Source organism: Tubulanus polymorphus, chromosome 1 (assembly GCF_964204645.1).
Source record: "Tubulanus polymorphus chromosome 1, tnTubPoly1.2, whole genome shotgun sequence".
Classification (NCBI taxonomy): Eukaryota; Metazoa; Nemertea; class Palaeonemertea; order Tubulaniformes; family Tubulanidae; genus Tubulanus; species Tubulanus polymorphus.
This window is the reverse complement of record NC_134025.1, coordinates 3,470,206-3,489,801: the sequence shown is the minus strand read 5'-3', so window position 1 is coordinate 3,489,801 and position 19,596 is coordinate 3,470,206. Positions and strand designations below refer to the sequence as shown.

At 35.9% G+C, this 19,596-nt stretch overlaps 1 protein-coding gene across 4 annotated transcripts; it reads left to right on the top strand.

Annotated features, from left to right (window-relative positions):
* The first annotated feature begins 178 nt into the window (after nt 1-178).
* LOC141900160 (acetyl-CoA carboxylase-like) lies at nt 179-19,557 on the top strand. Of its 4 annotated transcripts, none has more exons than XM_074786931.1 (52): nt 179-221; nt 562-930; nt 1,139-1,162; nt 2,118-2,235; nt 2,608-2,746; nt 2,934-3,224; nt 3,665-3,897; nt 5,008-5,217; nt 5,305-5,478; nt 5,828-5,989; nt 6,066-6,229; nt 6,306-6,456; nt 6,544-6,647; nt 6,730-6,811; nt 6,895-7,106; nt 7,186-7,314; nt 7,401-7,491; nt 7,658-7,873; nt 7,955-8,074; nt 8,153-8,253; nt 8,332-8,420; nt 8,499-8,623; nt 8,821-8,865; nt 9,139-9,252; nt 9,337-9,450; nt 9,534-9,623; nt 9,699-9,817; nt 11,479-11,715; nt 11,841-11,955; nt 12,038-12,151; nt 12,234-12,290; nt 12,387-12,428; nt 12,639-12,776; nt 12,896-12,973; nt 13,071-13,160; nt 14,384-14,455; nt 14,966-15,057; nt 15,158-15,269; nt 15,352-15,507; nt 15,581-15,724; nt 15,804-15,935; nt 16,010-16,147; nt 16,227-16,445; nt 16,560-16,670; nt 16,749-16,892; nt 16,975-17,095; nt 17,188-17,381; nt 17,572-17,885; nt 17,963-18,230; nt 18,313-18,483; nt 18,832-18,965; nt 19,058-19,557. In XM_074786931.1, the coding sequence occupies exons 1-52, from the start codon at nt 208-210 to the stop codon at nt 19,185-19,187; spliced, it is 7,323 nt and encodes a 2,440-aa protein (XP_074643032.1). In that variant the 5' UTR covers nt 179-207; the 3' UTR covers nt 19,188-19,557. The 4 variants fall into 4 exon arrangements, with proteins under 4 accessions (XP_074643032.1, XP_074643040.1, XP_074643056.1 ...); XM_074786939.1 differs by lacking the exon at nt 14,384-14,455 and adding an exon at nt 13,685-13,753; XM_074786955.1 differs by lacking the exon at nt 8,821-8,865 and having other exon boundaries at nt 11,548-11,715.
* The last annotated feature ends 39 nt before the right edge of the window (nt 19,558-19,596 follow it).

Here is a 19,596-nt window from a genome sequence, read left to right as displayed (position 1 = left end):
TAATTGTGTTTATCGCCTTAAAATCAGTGAATGAACTTAAATCAACCTAGCTGATCAGACCTGTTTATCTCAAGACAGTTATCATGATATCTGAGTTAACCATAGCGTTATCTTTTGATGCCACAATGGAGTGTGCATGTAAGAACACTTCCTGATTTATATAGGCTTCAGCAAAATGAAGATTTCAAAAGTCTAGAATGGAATCCAATGGTCATACTACAGTAAACTATGCATAAAGCTTTGAAATTGACATGGTGTTTGTTTTAGGCCTATTGAAAATTTTGATTTCTTACAAAATGATTATATTTAGTGGTTGAATGTTTGTTCCAGTGTTCAGATTTTGATATCTAAAAAAATCCATATATACAAATAGATATTCTTAGGTGATCGGTATATCATATAAATAATAATAATAGTAAATGGTCATCTGGGGTCATATATTATCTCATAATAGTAAATGGTCATCTGGGGTCATATTTTATCTCATATGTTAAGGCTATCTAGCTTTATGTAAATTTGTTTGATATCATTTCAGTCATTGGTTAAATCACTATCTTTCAGCATAATAATCATGCCTAGACCTAAGAAATCACAGAGGTCACATTCTGAGGTGGACTGCATATCGGGCAGTATACCGGAGAATACTGCCGTAGCTGATCAGGTGACTATGGATAATCAGAAGAAAGCTGATGGAAACATGCTCAACGCGCAAAGTAATAGTGAAAACGATATATCAGAGTTAACTGAAAGCAGTAATGGTTTGAATGAATCGAGTCGAGTTTCTAGTAGCAGTTCGATTGGAGGAATAGATTTTGTAGCGTCCAGACGACCAAATTCACCTCTGTCTCGCAGCAATAGTAATGATGTTATTAGGAGTATCTCTATTGAGAGTATGGCCTCTACGCCTACTGTTTCTGGTGGCATTATGAGGTGAGTTTATTCTCTTCCATTCTTGTCAAGTTTTGATTGAACGAAATTTTCAGATTCAATTGTGAAGCATTTTCTTTTTCGTCTATTGTATATTGCTTCGATTAGAATTTAACATGGCATTTATGGTTTAAATATTCTATAAATCCTTATTCAGTTTTAAGAAAGATTTATTACGTTTTGTATCGATTTAGTTCAATTATGTTTTTAGGAATGACAGTGGAACTATTATTGGGTAGGCTGCGTATTTTTGCCTTTTTCAATGTACTTGTAAAATGCTTTTTTTGGTGCAATGAAGTTGTCAGAATTGAAAGTACTTATCGCCTATTCTGACAGATTTGTAGCCTAAAACATATGTGCAATATATGATGAATTATGCTTATCCATGCTGTTGTGTTGTCAAACTCCAATGAGCTATGGCTGTCCACAGCTGGAGCAGTAAACAATACGAACTCATTAATGAGTTATCATCTACTCATTCTGATCTAGGTTTGTTAAGAGTTCAATTCGCGTGAAAATTTACCATTTCAAATCCCAATGGAGACTGTATAATTATTTTACAGAGAAATCATACCATTTCAAATATTTGATATATGTCTACATGAAATGTAAGTTCGATTTGGGGCATTCAATGTTTTGTTATGAATTCTCTAGGTTGTTCTGCCATTGCGCCCTTATTTCTACAACTAATAATATCCATTAACTGCATACTAACAAACGCTGAAAAAATCAATTTGAAACTTGATTTTGTTTGTTACTTCTTATGTTAATAGAAAGAACCTGTCCTACTGTGCTATGTGCAATACTGCAATACAGTTATTATATTTTTATCTTAGAAGTATCTAAGTATAGCTGCTGATTATGAGAAATTGAAAATGAAATAATTTGGTAATACGTACTTTTTCACATGAAACAATCTATTGGGCCTATTGTTTATTGATGGCTAAAGCTTTGCTTATCATTATCTCTTGCCTTTATCGCATGCTCGAGTCCTCTATAAACCTTAATTATCTCAGCTTTAGAAAACTATACATTATTTGCCAAACATTTGGGGCTTTAAGAGATTTTTACATTAGAGGTAAGAGGTGCTTCTAAATGGAACAATCACGGCTTGATGGGAGAATATATTGTTGCAGTAAAGATTGAATTATTCTAGAATGTTGTACGTGATTAAATGTTATATATTTTAGGCGTAATATGTCGGGACCTTTACTGAGAAAAGATTTTGCCAATAAGTACAAAGACCTGGCTGTTGCTACACCAGAAGAATTTGTGCACAAATTTGGCGGTAACCGAGTTATAAACAAGGTAAGTCTATCATACAAGTTAACTAATATTTATATCCACAAACAAAGTGGGGGGGGGGATAGTATTATGGTTTTGGCTGTACCTGGTCCAATAATTTGAAAAACCAATTGAGATGACTATCTTGAATTCCAAAAATACAATTGGCCATTTCGTATAGGCCTAGACCATTGATATCTGATGAGAAACCAAAAAACCTACTTTGCTTTGCAATTTTTCTGGTATTGGAATCTATCTCATTCAAAGTAGATTTTTGGTTAACAGAGAGCAATGTCAATGCCGGACCTGGGTTTGGGAGGTTATTTTGAGGATTTCCAGTGAGATACCTGTGTTCGCCTGTCATATCCGTATATAGTTATTAATGATTCTATGCAGGTTTTGATTGCTAACAATGGTATTGCTGCAGTGAAGTGTATTCGATCGGTGCGACGCTGGTCGTATGAAATGTTCAAGAATGAACGTGCGATTCGCTTTGTAGTAATGGTTACTCCTGAAGATCTTAAAGCCAATGCAGGTTCGTATCTGTCTACTATCTGTCAAATATTTCATAAACCATGTTCTCCTGGGCAAGAACCCGATTATAATTCCTAACAATATTTCTCCGGATGTCCTTAATTATCATATAATTGAGTAGTTTTATTATGTCAATGGCTAGAAATTCATCTGAATGTTAGAATATGATTTGCTGATTTTGTTTGTAGAGTATATAAAAATGGCAGATCAGTATGTGCCAGTTCCCGGTGGTACGAACAACAATAATTATGCTAATGTTGAACTCATCCTCGATATAGCTCGGAGAACTCAAGTTCAAGCAGTTTGGGCCGGCTGGGGACATGCTTCGGAAAATCCGAAATTACCGGAGTTGTTACACAAGTCTGGCGTTGCCTTCATCGGGCCCCCGGAAAATGCTATGTGGGCTTTAGGAGATAAGATTGCTTCTTCTATAGTCGCCCAAAGTGCTGGAGTTCCTACATTACCTTGGAGCGGTGACTGTAAGTGATTTCTCTTATTATTTTGAGTTGTTAAAATGTAGATTTATAGACATCTGAATACAATTCACAGAACAGATTCAAAATGTAGGCCCCCTGCGCCAGTTCAATCCGAGGCTAGATGTTTCGTTCTAACGCCACTTTATCAAGGCTTACATATGTGACCTAGTGACGGTAGTTGATTGTTTTGAGCGATAAACTACTAGTAAGATTTTGGTTATATTGTTGGTTTGTGTATTATTGGCTAAAGCCCTATACAAGCTGTTACTCGTGCTGATTATAGGCCTAATGTAAGATATTAGGGATGAACAAATGCACTTAGTTACTTCATAAAGGAACCTTGCTGGTTGCCCCCTTTCCCAATCAGAAGTATGTTCTTTATGCCTATAAGATTAGTTTATAGGTTTGTTTAGTTAGGTAAGTTAGGAATGATTGTTTTACAGCATTGACAGTAGAATGGGGAGGTAATCAACCGACGAGTGTCAATGCACGAACTGATCCAGTTATGATTCCTGAAGATATATACAGGAAAGCGTGTGTGATGAATGTTGATGAAGGTGTTGAACAGGCTCTCCGTATCGGTTTCCCTGTCATGATTAAAGCATCTGAAGGCGGTGGTGGAAAGGGTATTCGAAAGGCTGAAAACAGTGACGACTTTCCAAATTTGTTCAGACAGGTAGATATGTTTGTGGCTTGAATGAGAAAAACTCAAAATGTCCAAAACATCAACATCCATCCATCCATCCATCCATCCATCCATCCATCCATCCATCCATCCATCCATCCATCCATCCATTATGTCGATGCCCTTCTTATTACGCAAATGTGTTAAATTGATAGCATAATGCCAGCTCTCTTTGAATTGAATTTCCTTTCCAGAAAATGCATATAAGTATGAAACAGTTTTATTGGGTTTTAATTTGTTCAGACAGGTAGATATGTTTGTGGCTTGAATGAGAAAAACTCAAAATGTCCAAAACATCAACATCCATCCATCCATCCATCCATCCATCCATCCATCCATCCATCCATCCATCCATCCATCCATCCATCCATCCATCCATTATGTCGATGCCCTTCTTATTACGCAAATGTGTTAAATTGATAGCATAATGCCAGCTCTCTTTGAATTGAATTTCCTTTCCAGAAAATGCATATAAGTATGAAACAGTTTTATTGGGTTTTAATTTGTTCAGACAGGTAGATATGTTTGTGGCTTGAATGAGAAAAACTCAAAATGTCCAAAACATCAACATCCATCCATCCATCCATCCATCCATCCATCCATCCATCCATCCATCCATCCATCCATCCATCCATCCATCCATTATGTCGATGCCCTTCTTATTACGCAAATGTGTTAAATTGATAGCATAATGCCAGCTCTCTTTGAATTGAATTTCCTTTCCAGAAAATGCATATAAGTATGAAACAGTTTTATTGGGTTTTAAAGCATAAGAATGTCTTTCTTCTCTCTAATAGCCTTTTAATACAACATTTTATGTAATAGATCTTTTGCCTCAGCTGTTTGAATTTTGAGTAACAATCTACACCTCTTAATTTGCACAGCTGCACAGATATTGACGATTTAAAGTCTGGTGTTAAAACTTACCATTGTAAACAACATTTTCTCGAAATTTAATATGACGTATCTTATGTTAACTGCTCTGACATACATTGGAGAGCAGTACATGAATAAATGTTATAATTATCATCAAAATTGAGATGCATTAGTTTATCCTAGTCATAGAACATGGCATTGAATATCTTATCAATTTAACTGTAGGTCCAAAATGAAGTTCCCGGATCACCAATATTCATAATGCAGTACGCTTCATCTGCCCGTCATTTAGAAGTACAGTTATTGGCTGATAATTATGGAAATGCTATATCGATATTTGGTCGAGATTGTTCTATTCAAAGACGTCATCAGAAAATTATTGAAGAAGCACCGGCGGCAATCGCTGATGATGATATCTTTGAACAAATGGAGAAAGTAAGATTGAATTAATAAGTGGTGCGTCGCGCTGTATTTGAAGCGTGTTAGTTACAGATTTAACTACGATAATTAATATTATTTCAGGCTGCTGTTACGTTAGCTAAAATGGTTGGTTATATAAGTGCTGGAACTGTTGAGTACCTTTATGAAGCTGAAGAAGGAACGTATTCATTCCTTGAACTGAATCCTCGTTTACAAGTTGAACATCCTTGTACCGAGATGATCAGTGATGTTAATTTACCAGCCGCCCAATTACAGGTATTTATCTGAAATAACGATGGACTTAATGGAACGATAACCACACTCAAACGTGGTGAACGGATAATAAGATAAAATCCCACTATTTACAGATTAAAAGAATTTAAAAACAAGAATTTATTTATTAAATCTAAAAAATTTAAAAGACACGACGTTTCGATCTCACCCTCACACCTGACGATGATCTCTAGGGTGAGATCGAAACGTCGTGTCTTTTAAATTTTTTAGATTTAATAAATACATTCTTGTATTTAAATTCTTTTAATCTGTAAATAGTGGGATTTTATCTTATTATGGACTTAATGATTGCGCATCAACATCTGAATCTAATAATTGTGATATAATCTAGATCGCTATGGGAATACCGTTATACAGAATCAAAGACATTCGTTTGATGTATGGCGAGGATCCAATGGAAGCTTCAATCATCAACTTTGATAATCCACCGCGTAGACCATTACCAAAGGGACATGTCATCGCAGCGAGAATCACTAGTGAAAATCCTGACGAAGTAAGTAAAGTTTCTCATCGAATTTTAAACCATAATATCTTCGACGATTCTTCGCGCACGTAATTTTTGTTTTCAGGGATTCAAACCGAGTTCAGGCACCGTTCAAGAGTTGAATTTCCGTAGTAGTAAAAACGTTTGGGGTTACTTCAGCGTGGCTGCGGCCGGTGGACTTCATGAATTCGCAGATTCTCAGTTCGGTCATTGTTTCTCGTGGGGAGAATGCAGAGAAGAAGCGAGAGAGTAAATACAATTTCTATGTCTTAGAATTGATTTTCCAAAAATTCCCCTCATTTAATACGAGAGTTAATTTTGATAGGAATATGGTAGTTGCGTTGAAGGAGTTATCGATACGTGGAGATTTCCGTACGACTGTTCAGTATCTGATCAAACTATTCGAAACGCCTGAATTCCAGCAAAATCGTATTGATACTGGTTGGTTAGACAAACTCATTACTGATCGTGTGCAGGTTGGTATTCGGCGCAAACTCATCTTAACATATACTAGAGCTTCCCTAAATGGCAAATATTATTGTGAAATGTATTTTCTATTTCAGGCTGAGAAACCAGATATCATGCTGTCCGTAATATGCGGAGCGCTTCATGTTGCTGATCAGTACATAGTGAATAACTTCCAAAATTTCCAGAACACTCTTGAAAGGTATTTGAATTTTTATTTATCCGCGCAGCACATTTTCTAACCTGTCATTTGTGCCATATTGACGAAATGTGCTCGGTTTCAGAGGTCAGATACTACCAGCAAACAGTTTGAATAATTCGAAAGTAGTTGAATTGATCAACGAAGGTCTGAAATATGTTGTTGAGGTAAACAGTAAATCCTCCGATACGATAATTATAGACACATGACACTACTAGAAAATCATTGACATTGGATCTTTTTGTTATAGGTGACGAAGACAAGTCCTTCCAGTTATTTCCTCGGTATGAATGATTCATCAATCGATGTAGATGTTCATAAGTTAAGCGATGGTGGTATGCTTTTATCATTAGATGGTTCTAGTTACACTACGTACATGAAAGAAGAAGTTGGTAGCTATCGTATAACTATCGGCAACAAAATATGTGTCTTCGAAAAGGAGAATGATCCAACCATTCTAAGGTATGATTATAATGAATGATGAACCGTCATATTTCTATACATAGCAATCTATTCCGTGGTAACTTTGAACCATTTTTAGGTCTCCATCCGCTGGTAAACTGATTAACTATTTAGTCGAAGATGGAGGACATGTTTTTGTGAATGATGTTTATGCTGAGATCGAAGTAATGAAGATGTGTATGGAATTACGAGTTCAAGAAAGTGGCTGGTAAGAGTTGGTCTGTTTGAATCTTCTGTCAACCAATGTTTCATAAAGGTTAGAAGTTAGTGATGTATATTGTGTATATTTGACAGTGTTCATTATGTAAAGCGTCCTGGAGCAGTTTTAGATGCAGGTAACATCGTTGCTAGACTTCAGTTAGATGATCCCAGTCGAGTGAAACAGGTAATCACATTCATTTGTGGACATGTGTTAGATATAATGAATTCATGTTATACTACTTGTAAATATCACTCTGTACATCTCGACCCGAAAGGGTGTAATCAGTATAATAAAGAGTTTATTGAATTGAATTGAATTGTTATTCTTAAGTTATTTATTGTTATTTCAGGCGAAAATCTTCAGCGGTGAACTTCCCAAATTAATGGGTCCTAGCATACTCGGAGATAAACTTCATCAAGTATTCCAGGCTCAACGTACAGCATTAGAGAATATCCTGGCTGGTTATTGCCTTCCTGAACCGCACTTCACGAAGCATTGTCAGAATACTGTCGACAAACTGATGAAAAGTCTGAAAGATCCATCTTTACCTCTGTTAGAATTACAGGTACGCATGTCTTTTACAATCAGTACATTTGGCAGCTTGTTCACGTATTTGTGTCTCTGCACATTTCATATTCTATTGCAGGAGTTGATTTCAATGATCTCAGGTCGAGTTCCATCTCAAGTTGAAAAATCCATCCGTCAACTGATGGCTTCTTATCACAGTAACATTACATCTGTATTGTGTCAGTTCCCGAGCCAGCAGGTCAGTATACACTCCTATAAGTATACGTGCTTGTATTCGTACCTATGGTAAATATGAGTAGTACCTGATATTTTACAGATTGCTAGTGTTATTGATACATACGCAGCCACTTTGACCAAACGAGCTGAAAGAGATGTATTCTTTATGACAACTCAGGGAATCGTGCAGCTTGTGCAAAGGTATCCTAATTCAAGTATATGAAGTTGGTTGATTTGATGATATTGAACATATTATGAAATGCTTGTCTTTGATTTCAGATATCGTAATGGTATACGTGGATATATGAAATCCGTCGTACAGGATTTCCTCAAAATGTACCTGAAAGTTGAGACACAATTTCAAGATGGTGAGTTATTACTAATCTGGAACCTATTATTCATCATTAACTATTAAAACATCTATGTATTCTCTTTCCTTTATGAAGGTCATTATGATAAATGTGTTGCATCATTACGGGACAAGAATAAAGACGACATGTCAGCTGTAGTCAGTCAGATATTTTCGCATTCACAAGTTCTGAAGAAAAACAAGTTAATCATCATGTTAATTGTGAGTTATCTAGATATCAAATGCTTGGTATAAACCTCTAGCTTTGGTATATACTATTCGCATTTATTTCTGCATGTTTTACTTCCTAACTTTTGCTCAGTCCAAACTAATTTGGGACAATTTTGATGTTTAGCTTAAGGCTTGGCTGAAATGAATATTAGTGTACTAGGTAGTTTATAAGTGTTTGGTTCTTACAGACACCAACATTTGTTCGCGATATGTATGATACATTTCCTGGAGTAGTGAGTATCCAGCCACAACACCTCCAATCCTTTCCAACACCTGATTCCAATCACCATTCGAAGCATTCATTTAGCATGATTCCTTAGCAATGCAATATCTTCAAACATCGGTGATCTCAATGATTGAATGTTTAAACTGATCAATGCATTGTCTACCAGCGAAGACAGTAATCGATTTTCCTATGATGTGCAAAATGGAATTAGTGATTTTTGACACATTAGAATCCTAGCATATTTAATATAAATACCTATGATTTTGTCGATGTTTCTCAGGATCACCTCTGTGGTAAAGAACCCGGAGTTACTGATGACCTTCACGTTATGCTTAACGATCTTACAACTCTCAATAAAACAGAACATTCGAAGGTTGCTCTTAGAGCTCGACAGGTAAGAATATACGAAAAATCATTCATGATTTCATTCTGTTTTTACTGGAAAGGATACTTAGGCAGATATTTCATGTTTGTAAAGGTTTTGATTGCGGCTCATCAACCTGCCTATGAGTTACGACACAATCAAGTTGAATCAATATTCCTATCGGCTATAGATATGTACGGTCATGACTTCTGTCCAGAAAACTTACAGGTAAGTTTCTGGTCACCCTTGTATTGATACAGAGACACATATACATATCTGTGTACAATATGCATTGTAATTTTATTTTTCAGAAATTGATCATGTCAGAAACGTCTATTTTTGATGTGTTACCGGCATTTTTTTTCCATTCGAATATTCTAGTCAGCATGGCTGCATTAGAGGTAAGCCAAAAACATTTTCCATACATTGATTCACAGTAATTACATATAATGTTTCATATGATATTAAATCTACAGGTATACGTAAGACGAGGATACATAGCTTATGAACTTCATTGTCTACAGCACACTCAAATAAAGGGAGATGTCTGTTTGGTTGAGTTTCAATTCTTACTTCCTACCTCTCATCCAAACCGGTAAGTACTCAACTTATTTGAGTCCCTTCGCTTTAAGAATACCGGTAGTTGATTTGGGTACATAAAGCACACCTTCCTTGAAATTAGAAGAGTTACTATATCTTCATGGCAACCAATCCTTTGAGACTTCCTTATACCCTTAGAGGTCTTTTTTATGCGCTGGATTACAGTAGAAGGTAATGATTGATATTTTGATATGTCTGGTTGATGGGTTCTCGGTTTCAGATGTAAACTCAGAAGGCAATCTAATATTACCCATATGTATGTATTTTGGCTGTTGTGTTTGTGCTATTATCATTTTAAGCATTAGCTTCATTTTTCAATGTATTTATACATTGTTTCTTTATAGATTGTTTATTACACATATTTTATTAAAAACACTTGCAATTCAGGATATTTAAAGGCACTGCTTATGTATAGATTTGTTAGTGGTGCATGTTGAGTGATATGCAGTTAAACATTATGATGTTTTCTGAATTGATGTCAAGTATGTTGCCATTAAGCCTGCCCTGCCCTATAGTTATTTGCATTAATGCTGATGCAAGCTTCTATGCATTTTGGTTGTGAATTTTCCAACGTGCTTTTTATCTCGCATTTGGTTCTAAAATCGAACCTACAAAACATACTGAAAACTTGTCGTTTTATAATGAGGTATATTGAATACTAGACGATTTATGGAATTACAGGATGCTTCCTCCGGATGTACTGGAGAAATTGTGAGTTTTCATGTAATGCCTCAGTTGATTTAAACTGTGCACAGTTTATATAACACTGATGTGACCAAAATGTCTAACAAAACCCACAATTTAATATTATTCGTAATAAGAAAATAACAGTAAATGTTAATGAAACTGAATGTACACAGTAGAATTTACAGAGTAGATGTGTAACTAGATCTATCATCAGTCAAACATGTTTTCGTATGTTTGATGTGGGTTCCTTGCTTTGCGCCGATTAGGATTTGCATACATCTCCATCAAGAATTATTATTAACTGCTGCTGCTTCTCTATATTCTGCTTCTATAAAAATGCCTGCGCTTATTGGTATTTAAGCTGTATTTTAATCAGTTATAATTTCAACGATAAGAACTTGCGAATAATTTGCTCTCAATTTCTTTAAAATAGGTAATCAATGATCACTCGATCATTTATTCAGTGCAAATGTATTTTAAAAATGAATAAGAATTTTGCTATAATATCGTGCTTTAAATTGCGTTGATCCATAGTCTTTCATTAATCCTCATCATTTGAGTCATTTCGATATATATTTCTTTGATAAAGCAGTCAGCAGGCAGTTTCATTTTCTCAGTTGATTTGATCAGTGCCAAGATTCAAGTGTCATTGTCCGAAGGTAATTACTTGTATTATGAATTTATTTCGGTGAAAAATTTGGATATTCAATGGATGTATGGTTCGTTGGTGAGACCCTAAGATCATTTTTTCAAGGCGCCTAGGTACCGGTACCGAGTCACCCTGTGTTAAATTCACCTCACTGTAGTGCGTTCTGTGTTCTGTGTTATAACCTGTGGATGAACGTGTTCTAAACCATAAAGATAAATCTTTCCTGTGATTTTTTGGAAGTCAGAAAAAATCTACAGTTGGTTAGTGGCTAATAGTCGGACTCAATATTACAATATTTTTTCATGCGTTTATTTCTGTAGGACTCGACCATGCGAACCACTGGATATATCACCTGAGAAAATGGACATTGGACAATTGAATTTTGCTAGGTTGATGCAAAGACGCGAGTCAAGTTTTAGTCAATTAGGAAGAGTCAGCAGTCTTAGTGATGACCTCGATACATTCAACCAATCAAGTGCTATCGCGGAAAAAGCTTTTCCTCCGTGTCAGAGGAGAGGAGCAATGGCTGCATTCACCTCATTTTCTAAGTTTGTCGAGTAAGTTTTCTTCATGTTGCTTTTGAAAACTAAATTGTGGGTTTTTCTCAACGATATTCATCAAGACTGGAAATAGTCTCAACTATTTGCAACCATGAATTTATTGTGTTTGTGATATGTTTTAGGCATTTTGATATCGTCATGGATCGATTTTCGTGCAGCCCACCACCCAGTCCTGGTACTACTGTTGATTTTGGACCGATCAGTTTTAGTACGGGTAGTGGACACAGTTCTACGGAGGTAAACCAGTTATATACATCACGAGTGTCTCTGTGATGAAATAAGTCGAAAGAAAAAACCGTACAAATATCATTCATTTCAGGATTCAAAGGTCGAAGAACCTATTCATATTCTGAATGTAGCTCTAATGAAAGTCAATGGTGAAAGAGATGATGATGGATATGTGAAATTATTTGAAGAATTCTGCGCAGCTAAGGTATGTACACGTATTTTTCCTTTTATTTGCGCAATATAGTTTTCAATCAAACTGTAATGATATTTTGTATTGATGATTACAGCGAGAGACCATGCAAAAGAAGGGAATACGTAGAGTAACGTTTCTGCTACTGGTTGAGGTAAATTATCTTTAACTCTCATATTCATCATTGCATTTTGAAATTTCTTTTTGTTTTTGCTGTAATGGAAATACATGTGTAATTCATGATTTTCAGAGAGAGTTCCCGAAATACTTCACTTTCAGAGCCAGAGATAATGTAAGTTTCACTGCTCTTATGATTCCTTTATAATGGTTTTTAGATAATGACTGAGTTTCAAATAAATCTTTCGCAGTTTTATGTCTTTTGTATTTATTGTGGGTTTGACATTCTACTGAATATTTGCGGCATTTTACTAATTCTACCTCCACAGAATATCATATTTCGTTTTACCAGGTATATATCTTCTGTGGTCATTATGTATTATAGTTCTGTGAAGATCGTATTTACCGACATCTAGAGCCAGCTCTGGCCTTCCAGCTTGAAATCAACAGAATGAGAAACTTTGAATTGGAAGCCATTCCATTCGCCAATCATCGAATGCATTTATACTTAGGCAAAGCTAAAGTAAGCACTTTTAATGATTGTTCAAAATCCTGATCCCTGAAATCAACCCCTAAATCCACCCCTCCATTTGCATATTTGATTAAATATACCATAAACTGTTCAATTCGGGATATTTTCAGGTGGCTGCTGGTTGTGAAGTCACTGATTACAGATTCTTTGTGAGGTCGATCATTAGACATTCAGATCTTGTCACAAAGGTCAGTGAACCTATACAGTATTTACTTTAAGTCTTTGTACTTGACAAACAAACTCCATATCTCATAACTCCATATCTGGTGAATATTGTTTTTCTAGGAGGCATCATTTGAATACCTTCAGAATGAAGGAGAAAGGACTCTTTTAGAAGCTATGGATGCATTTGAAGTAGCATTTTCACACCCAATGGTTTGTAGAGAACTTCTATTTACCCCATGAAAAATATTTGAATTCGAAGATGCAATAAAATATCTGAAAACAATTGAATAAGATTATTGAAGTTCTAGCATGTTTAAGCCTTAAGCTATGGTAAAATATATGATGATGTCTGAATGTTTTTCAATGAACGTAATAGATTTTTAATATTCATTTTAGGGTTTGCCATTTTGATATTGTACAATGTAAAAAGGTTTTTAGTGCAGCTTTGCTTAATTGAACATGTTGACAGCTGGACTACATGTATCATAATTATTTCAATAAGTTTCTTGTGTCAACATTTCGTCGGCCTCGATGAATTGTTCTTCTTTTTGAGCACAATAGTTTATAGGCGTGGATCGTTGAATGATTTTTAGTCGTGATCTTTTTTTAGTATCGAAAATACTGTCTTTCAAACCGGAATGTTAACGAATGTTTTGGTAGTCTTCAGTTTGTTGATGTATAATGTAGCATGTTTAGGAAATTATTATCATTATATGAAGGTGTTTTTGTTTCAGTCTCGACGATCCGACTGCAACCATTTTTTCCTCAACTTTCTTCCTACTGTCAACATGGACCCGACAAAGGTTTGCTGCACTTAGGCAGTACTCAAATAAAGCATGTGCAAGTTGTAGATTTCCTTATTGGGCAACCATTCAGAATTTTCTTCGAATGACGAATTAAGCGGGTTTGTTATCATATAGTACTTTATTTATTTTGAACTTTACCTGAATTATCTGAGAATTACGTACGATTCTGGATGGTTCCTTGTTATATAAGGGAATTTTGCGCATTGCTTTGTAGTAGATACATGTAAACGTATGATGAGGGTGTGAAAGGGATGAGAGATATGCATGTACGTCTGTATTTCTTCTAATCAAATCAGTTCCAGCTACCAGTGTTCAGTAGTAAGCGGCTAATTCCCAAAACGCATTTCAAACAATAATGTACAAGATTGCTTATGTTCAGAAGTAGATTTTGTATCATCATTAATATTCTATCTTGAAAAAAACTACCAAATGCATATGGAACTGACTTGATTTCGGTATAGGGTTTAATGACGAGCTTCTCATTATTTCTTTAGAGAGTATGAACTCTCTCTTTGCTTTTAGATATAATGATAAGCATGTCAGATTATTCTCCACTTCAACTAACAGCACTAGATAATAAGCCTTATAGACTGCCATCATTGATGATGTTGATTTTTGATGTTTCAGTCAAAGTGCACCGATTGCAACCACATATTTCTCAATTTTTTCCCTACACTATCTCTATTGGACCCAGCAAAGGTACAAACTCTTACAATCTTAAAATATTGTGTATTTCCACAAGAGAATGTTGTCATTTTCAATATTATCTCCTCATTGCACTTCAGAATATTACATGCATGAGGTGGTCTTTGTTCATTTTTGTCATAGAATCAAAGATTTTGGACCGTATATTTCAAATCCGATTTATCTACACAAGTTTCTAGATTAAAATGTATGCAACATTTGTTATGTGTTTGCATGGAATGAATGCCTGATTCTGATATTTATTTGTGTCTTGTCTATTTATGTTATATTTCACGTTTGAAATTTTTTGCATAATCATAGAATGCATTAGACATTAACAATTAATCTGCATATCGCTAAAACTAATAATTCCTATCTGCTAATGGAAAAAAATCGCTTCATCAGATTATATTCTTTAAGAAATAAAAGTCATTAAGTTTCCATATATGAATAAGCATTAATTGTTCACTGCAATTGGTTGAAATATACATGTTCTAATATTATTGTAATGATTTTAAATTTTAGTTGGAAGAGACTGTCCGTAGCATGGTCATGAGATATGGTAGTCGGTTGTGGAAATTGCGAGTTTTACAGGCTGAATTGAAACTGACTATCAGGTGATTATTAATCAAGACAAAAAACTGATTTTGCTGGATTTAATATTTTGTGCATTGTTACTCATCATTAAATTGCTACAACTGCATTTGATGTTTGTAGATTATCGGCAAATGGAAATCGTATTCCAATACGACTGTTCTTGACGAATGAAAGTGGTTACTATCTCGATATTAGCATGTATAAAGAAGTGACTGAACCACGAACTGGACAGGTAAGCTCCCTACTAGATAGATTCAAACTTTTTCTTGGTCTTTTATTTAAACAAACGATGAATCGATCGATTTTGATTTCAGATAATGTTCCAAGCTTATGGTACTAAACAGGGTCCTCTACATGGACTTCTATTGAGTACTCCGTATATGACGAAAGATCATCTTCAACAAAAACGTTTCCAAGCCCAACATATGGGCACTACATATGTATATGATTTCCCCGAAATGTTCAGACAGGTAATAAAGATGTTTCATTTATCTATAAACTGCTTTCTCTATCCTCTGATAATATTTGAATGTGAATTTTCAGTCTGTATCGAGATTATGGAAAGAGTATCATGAAGAGCGAGGGCTAACTGACGATGAACCGAGTGAATTACTAACATACGTTGAACTAGTTCTAGATAGTCAGGATCAACTTTGTGAAATCAAACGACTCAGTGGAGAAAACGAGGTAGATCCTGATTGATTGTAATCTGCTGTTAGTTAGAATAACGATCAGTTGCCAATCGGAAAGTATTTTCAATTTCCAGATTGCGATGGTTGCTTGGAGAATGAATTTGAAAACACCAGAATATCCAGATGGAAGAAACTTAATCGTCATCGCTAATGATATAACAAACCAAATTGGCTCATTCGGTCCTCAGGAAGATCAGTTATATTTGGTAGGTTTTCTGCTTCATGAATTGTTTTATATACTGTAAATAAATTTCTCATTTGAGTGTCTTATGAATTTTAGAAAGCATCAGAATTAGCAAGAAGTGAAGGATTACCGAGGATATACCTGGCAGCAAACAGTGGAGCAAGAATTGGTTTAGCCGAAGAGGTTAAACACTTGTTTAACGTCGCTTGGCAGGACCCGAAAGACCCCGATAAGGTACGAGACAAATCATGAAACATTTCTGCGTTGAGAATCGGTAGAATTTGATGTAATTTTCTATTCGAAATTCTTCTAGGGATTCAAATATCTGTATCTAACACCGGAAGATTTCCAGAAAGTCAGCGCTTTGAATTCAGTGCGATGTGAACTGATCGATGATGAAGGAGCTGCTCGATATAAAATACAGGATATAATCGGTCACGTTGATGGAATCGGAGTCGAGAATTTACGCGGATCAGGAATGATAGCTGGAGAATCATCACAGGCTTACAACGAAATAGCCACATATAATCTGGTACTTTAAATTTGACGTTCTTTAAGTTCTAGATTTTACACAAAATATAAAACATTTCTTTTGTAGAATTCCCTGAAATCTACGCGAAGTTGAGATATATTTGTATATTTTTAGGTAACATGTCGAGCTATTGGTATTGGAGCGTATCTGGTACGTCTGGGACAACGTGTCGTACAAGTTGAAAACTCTCACATTATTCTAACAGGAGCTGGTGCCCTGAATAAGGTACGGGTTTATATCCGGATTACATTGATTTTTTTGCCACTCATTCGTGCAGCTCGACTGAATTCGTTTAATTTTAAGGTTCTCGGACGTGAAGTTTACACAAGTAACAATCAACTCGGTGGAATACAAATCATGCATAATAACGGAGTATCGCATGCTATCAGTACTGATGATTTCGATGGTGTTTATCAGATTTTGAATATGATAGCCTTCATTCCTAAGGTATTTCATCGAGTATCGAGAAACTATTGGGCAAACTATTTAATGATTATAATACATAATATTGATCGGGGTGTGTATTTAGATTCATAATGACCCATTGCCGATATTGGATCCAGTTGACCCAATTGACAGAACGGTAGATTTCATTCCAACGAAAACGCCTTATGATCCACGTTGGATGCTTGCTGGTCGACCAAATCCAGGTACATGTCTCGGTGTGAATTAAACCAATCACTTCGAAAACACATCGATTTAAGCTAATACCTCGGGTACCGGTTATTTCTCTTGAATCTAGACAATCAAGATCAATGGCAGAGCGGATTCTTTGATCGTGGCTCATTTCATGAAATAATGAAGCCCTGGGCGCAGACAGTTATATGTGGTCGAGCTAGACTAGGTGGTATACCGTTAGGCGTAATCTGCGTTGAGACCAGGACCGTAGAATTTGGAATACCTGCTGATCCGGCCAATCTTGACTCCGATGAAAAAGTAAGCATTCTGTTAAACAAATCAATACAGTAGACTCGGTTTACCCCAAAGTTAATTGACTTCATGTACTTCGGATTTCACGGACCTCGGAAAGAATTTATTGGTCCAGCAATATGCGAGAAAAGCGGATTCTACTGATTAAAGTTTTCATGTAGTATCCGTTTATATATCATTGTGTGTATTTCAATAGGTGATACAGCAAGCTGGACAGGTGTGGTTCCCGGATTCAGCTTATAAAACGGCGCAAGCAATCAAAGATTTTAACCGCGAACAACTTCCGCTGATGATATTCGCGAACTGGCGAGGATTTTCCGGTGGAATGAAAGATATGTACGATCAAGTACTGAAGTTCGGCGCGTATATCGTCGATGGTCTGCGCGAATATAAACAACCGGTTCTTATTTACATTCCACCAAACGCCGAGTTGAGAGGAGGGGCTTGGGTCGTCGTAGACCCGTCAATCAATCCAGAACATATGGAGATGTACGCTGATCGTGAAAGCAGGTAAGCTATCCTAGGATCACTACGTTTCATCTTATCAATGCATAGAACAAAGGCGATGAATATTATGCTATTTTCAGGGGAGGCGTCTTGGAACCGCAAGGAACCGTTGAGATAAAATTCCGAGCGAAAGATTTGATTAAAACGATGAGACGAATCGACCCTAGTTACTCTGAATTAGCGGACAACCTGTCATCACCGGAAATATCAAAAACAGAACGAGAAAAGCTCGAAGCCAAGATACATCAACGCCAGGAACAATTGATGCCCATCTATCATCAAGTCGCTATTCATTTTGCCGATCTTCATGATACTGCAGGACGCATGCGTGAAAAGGGTGTCATTTCTGTGAGTTATTGAATATAACAAATATTCGTAGCCTCGAAAGAAAACAAGTTTGTGATGTATTCGTAATTTCTCGTTTATAAAGGATGTGCTCGAATGGAAAACAGCTCGTAAGTTCTTCTACTGGCGTCTGCATCGATTGATTCTCGAAGACACGTTGAAGGATAAATTATACGCGTTGAATCCGGACCTGAAAAACGGACAAATACTCTCAATGCTCAGTCGATGGTTTGTTGAAGATCAAGGCACTGTCAAGGTATGAAAACGTTGTTAATCTCTGTCAGGGTGGCCACTGACCTGGAAAACCTGGAGAACTCTGGGAATTTGACAAATTTTTGCAAAAAAACCTTGAAAACTTGGAGCTTGCACTTGTTATTCACTACGCGTATATTTAATCAATACTTGATTCATAATAGATGAATAGATTGCAACATTACATTTCAAACCAAGAAATCTCTCGATTCACCTGCCGATTCACTTGTGTTTTAACATGGAAAGATCAGGGAAAGGCAGGGAATGTGTAAATTGGCAGAAAGTGTCCATCCTGGCTGTCAATCTGAATTTGAATAGCTGTGATTTACTCAGTTTATTCTACATCTATTAGGGTTATCTATGGGAGGATGATAAAGCTGTCGTGGAATGGCTGAAGATTCAATTAGCCGATAAATCAGGCCACTCAATTATCGATGAGAATCTGAAATGTATCGAACGAGACAGCGTCATACAAAACATAAGGAGGTAAGAAACGAGAATCACGTTGCAAAAGATCTTCAATCGATATCCGGTCGAAAAATACTGATGATGATATTCATTATACGTTTGTATTACAGTTTGATCCAGAAAAATCCTGAAGTTGCGATGGATTCGATTGTGCACATTACTCAGCATATGACAGCTACACAACGCGCTGAAGTTAGCCGAATTCTGTCATCACTTGACGTACCAAGTCCACCTGAATAGATAGATGGCTTCATTATGAACAAGCATGTATGATCTAAATAAAAAAAACTTACGTTTATTATTTTCGAATGAACTGAATTGGTTGTAATGCATGATATGTGCTATTATGTAAAATGTCTGTGATAGAGATGTAATAATTTTCAAATCACTTAATGATAATGTTAATGAGCTGTTGATATTTACAATATGTAATTTGTAAGGATGTTATTGAGACTATGTAATTTATGTTACATTATATGAATACCGGTATTTCTATTGCTCAAATCTTTTCTGATACTTTGTATAAGTACACTTGTACTGACCTGGTATGTGAGGTTAGGTTTGCTTGGTGAATGTTAAGACATGGTGTGGAAATAAAAAATGATTTAGGAACCCATTGAATAGTTATTGTCAGTCTATCTTAAAATTA

Excerpts from the sequence above, each read along its gene's own strand:
- LOC141900160 (XM_074786931.1), top strand. Across the intron at positions 3,225-3,664 it reads ATTACCTTGGAGCGGTGACT|CATTGACAGTAGAATGGGGA; the intron begins GTAAGTGATTTC and ends ATTGTTTTACAG. Across the intron at positions 15,508-15,580 it reads TCCCCGAAATGTTCAGACAG|TCTGTATCGAGATTATGGAA; the intron begins GTAATAAAGATG and ends GTGAATTTTCAG.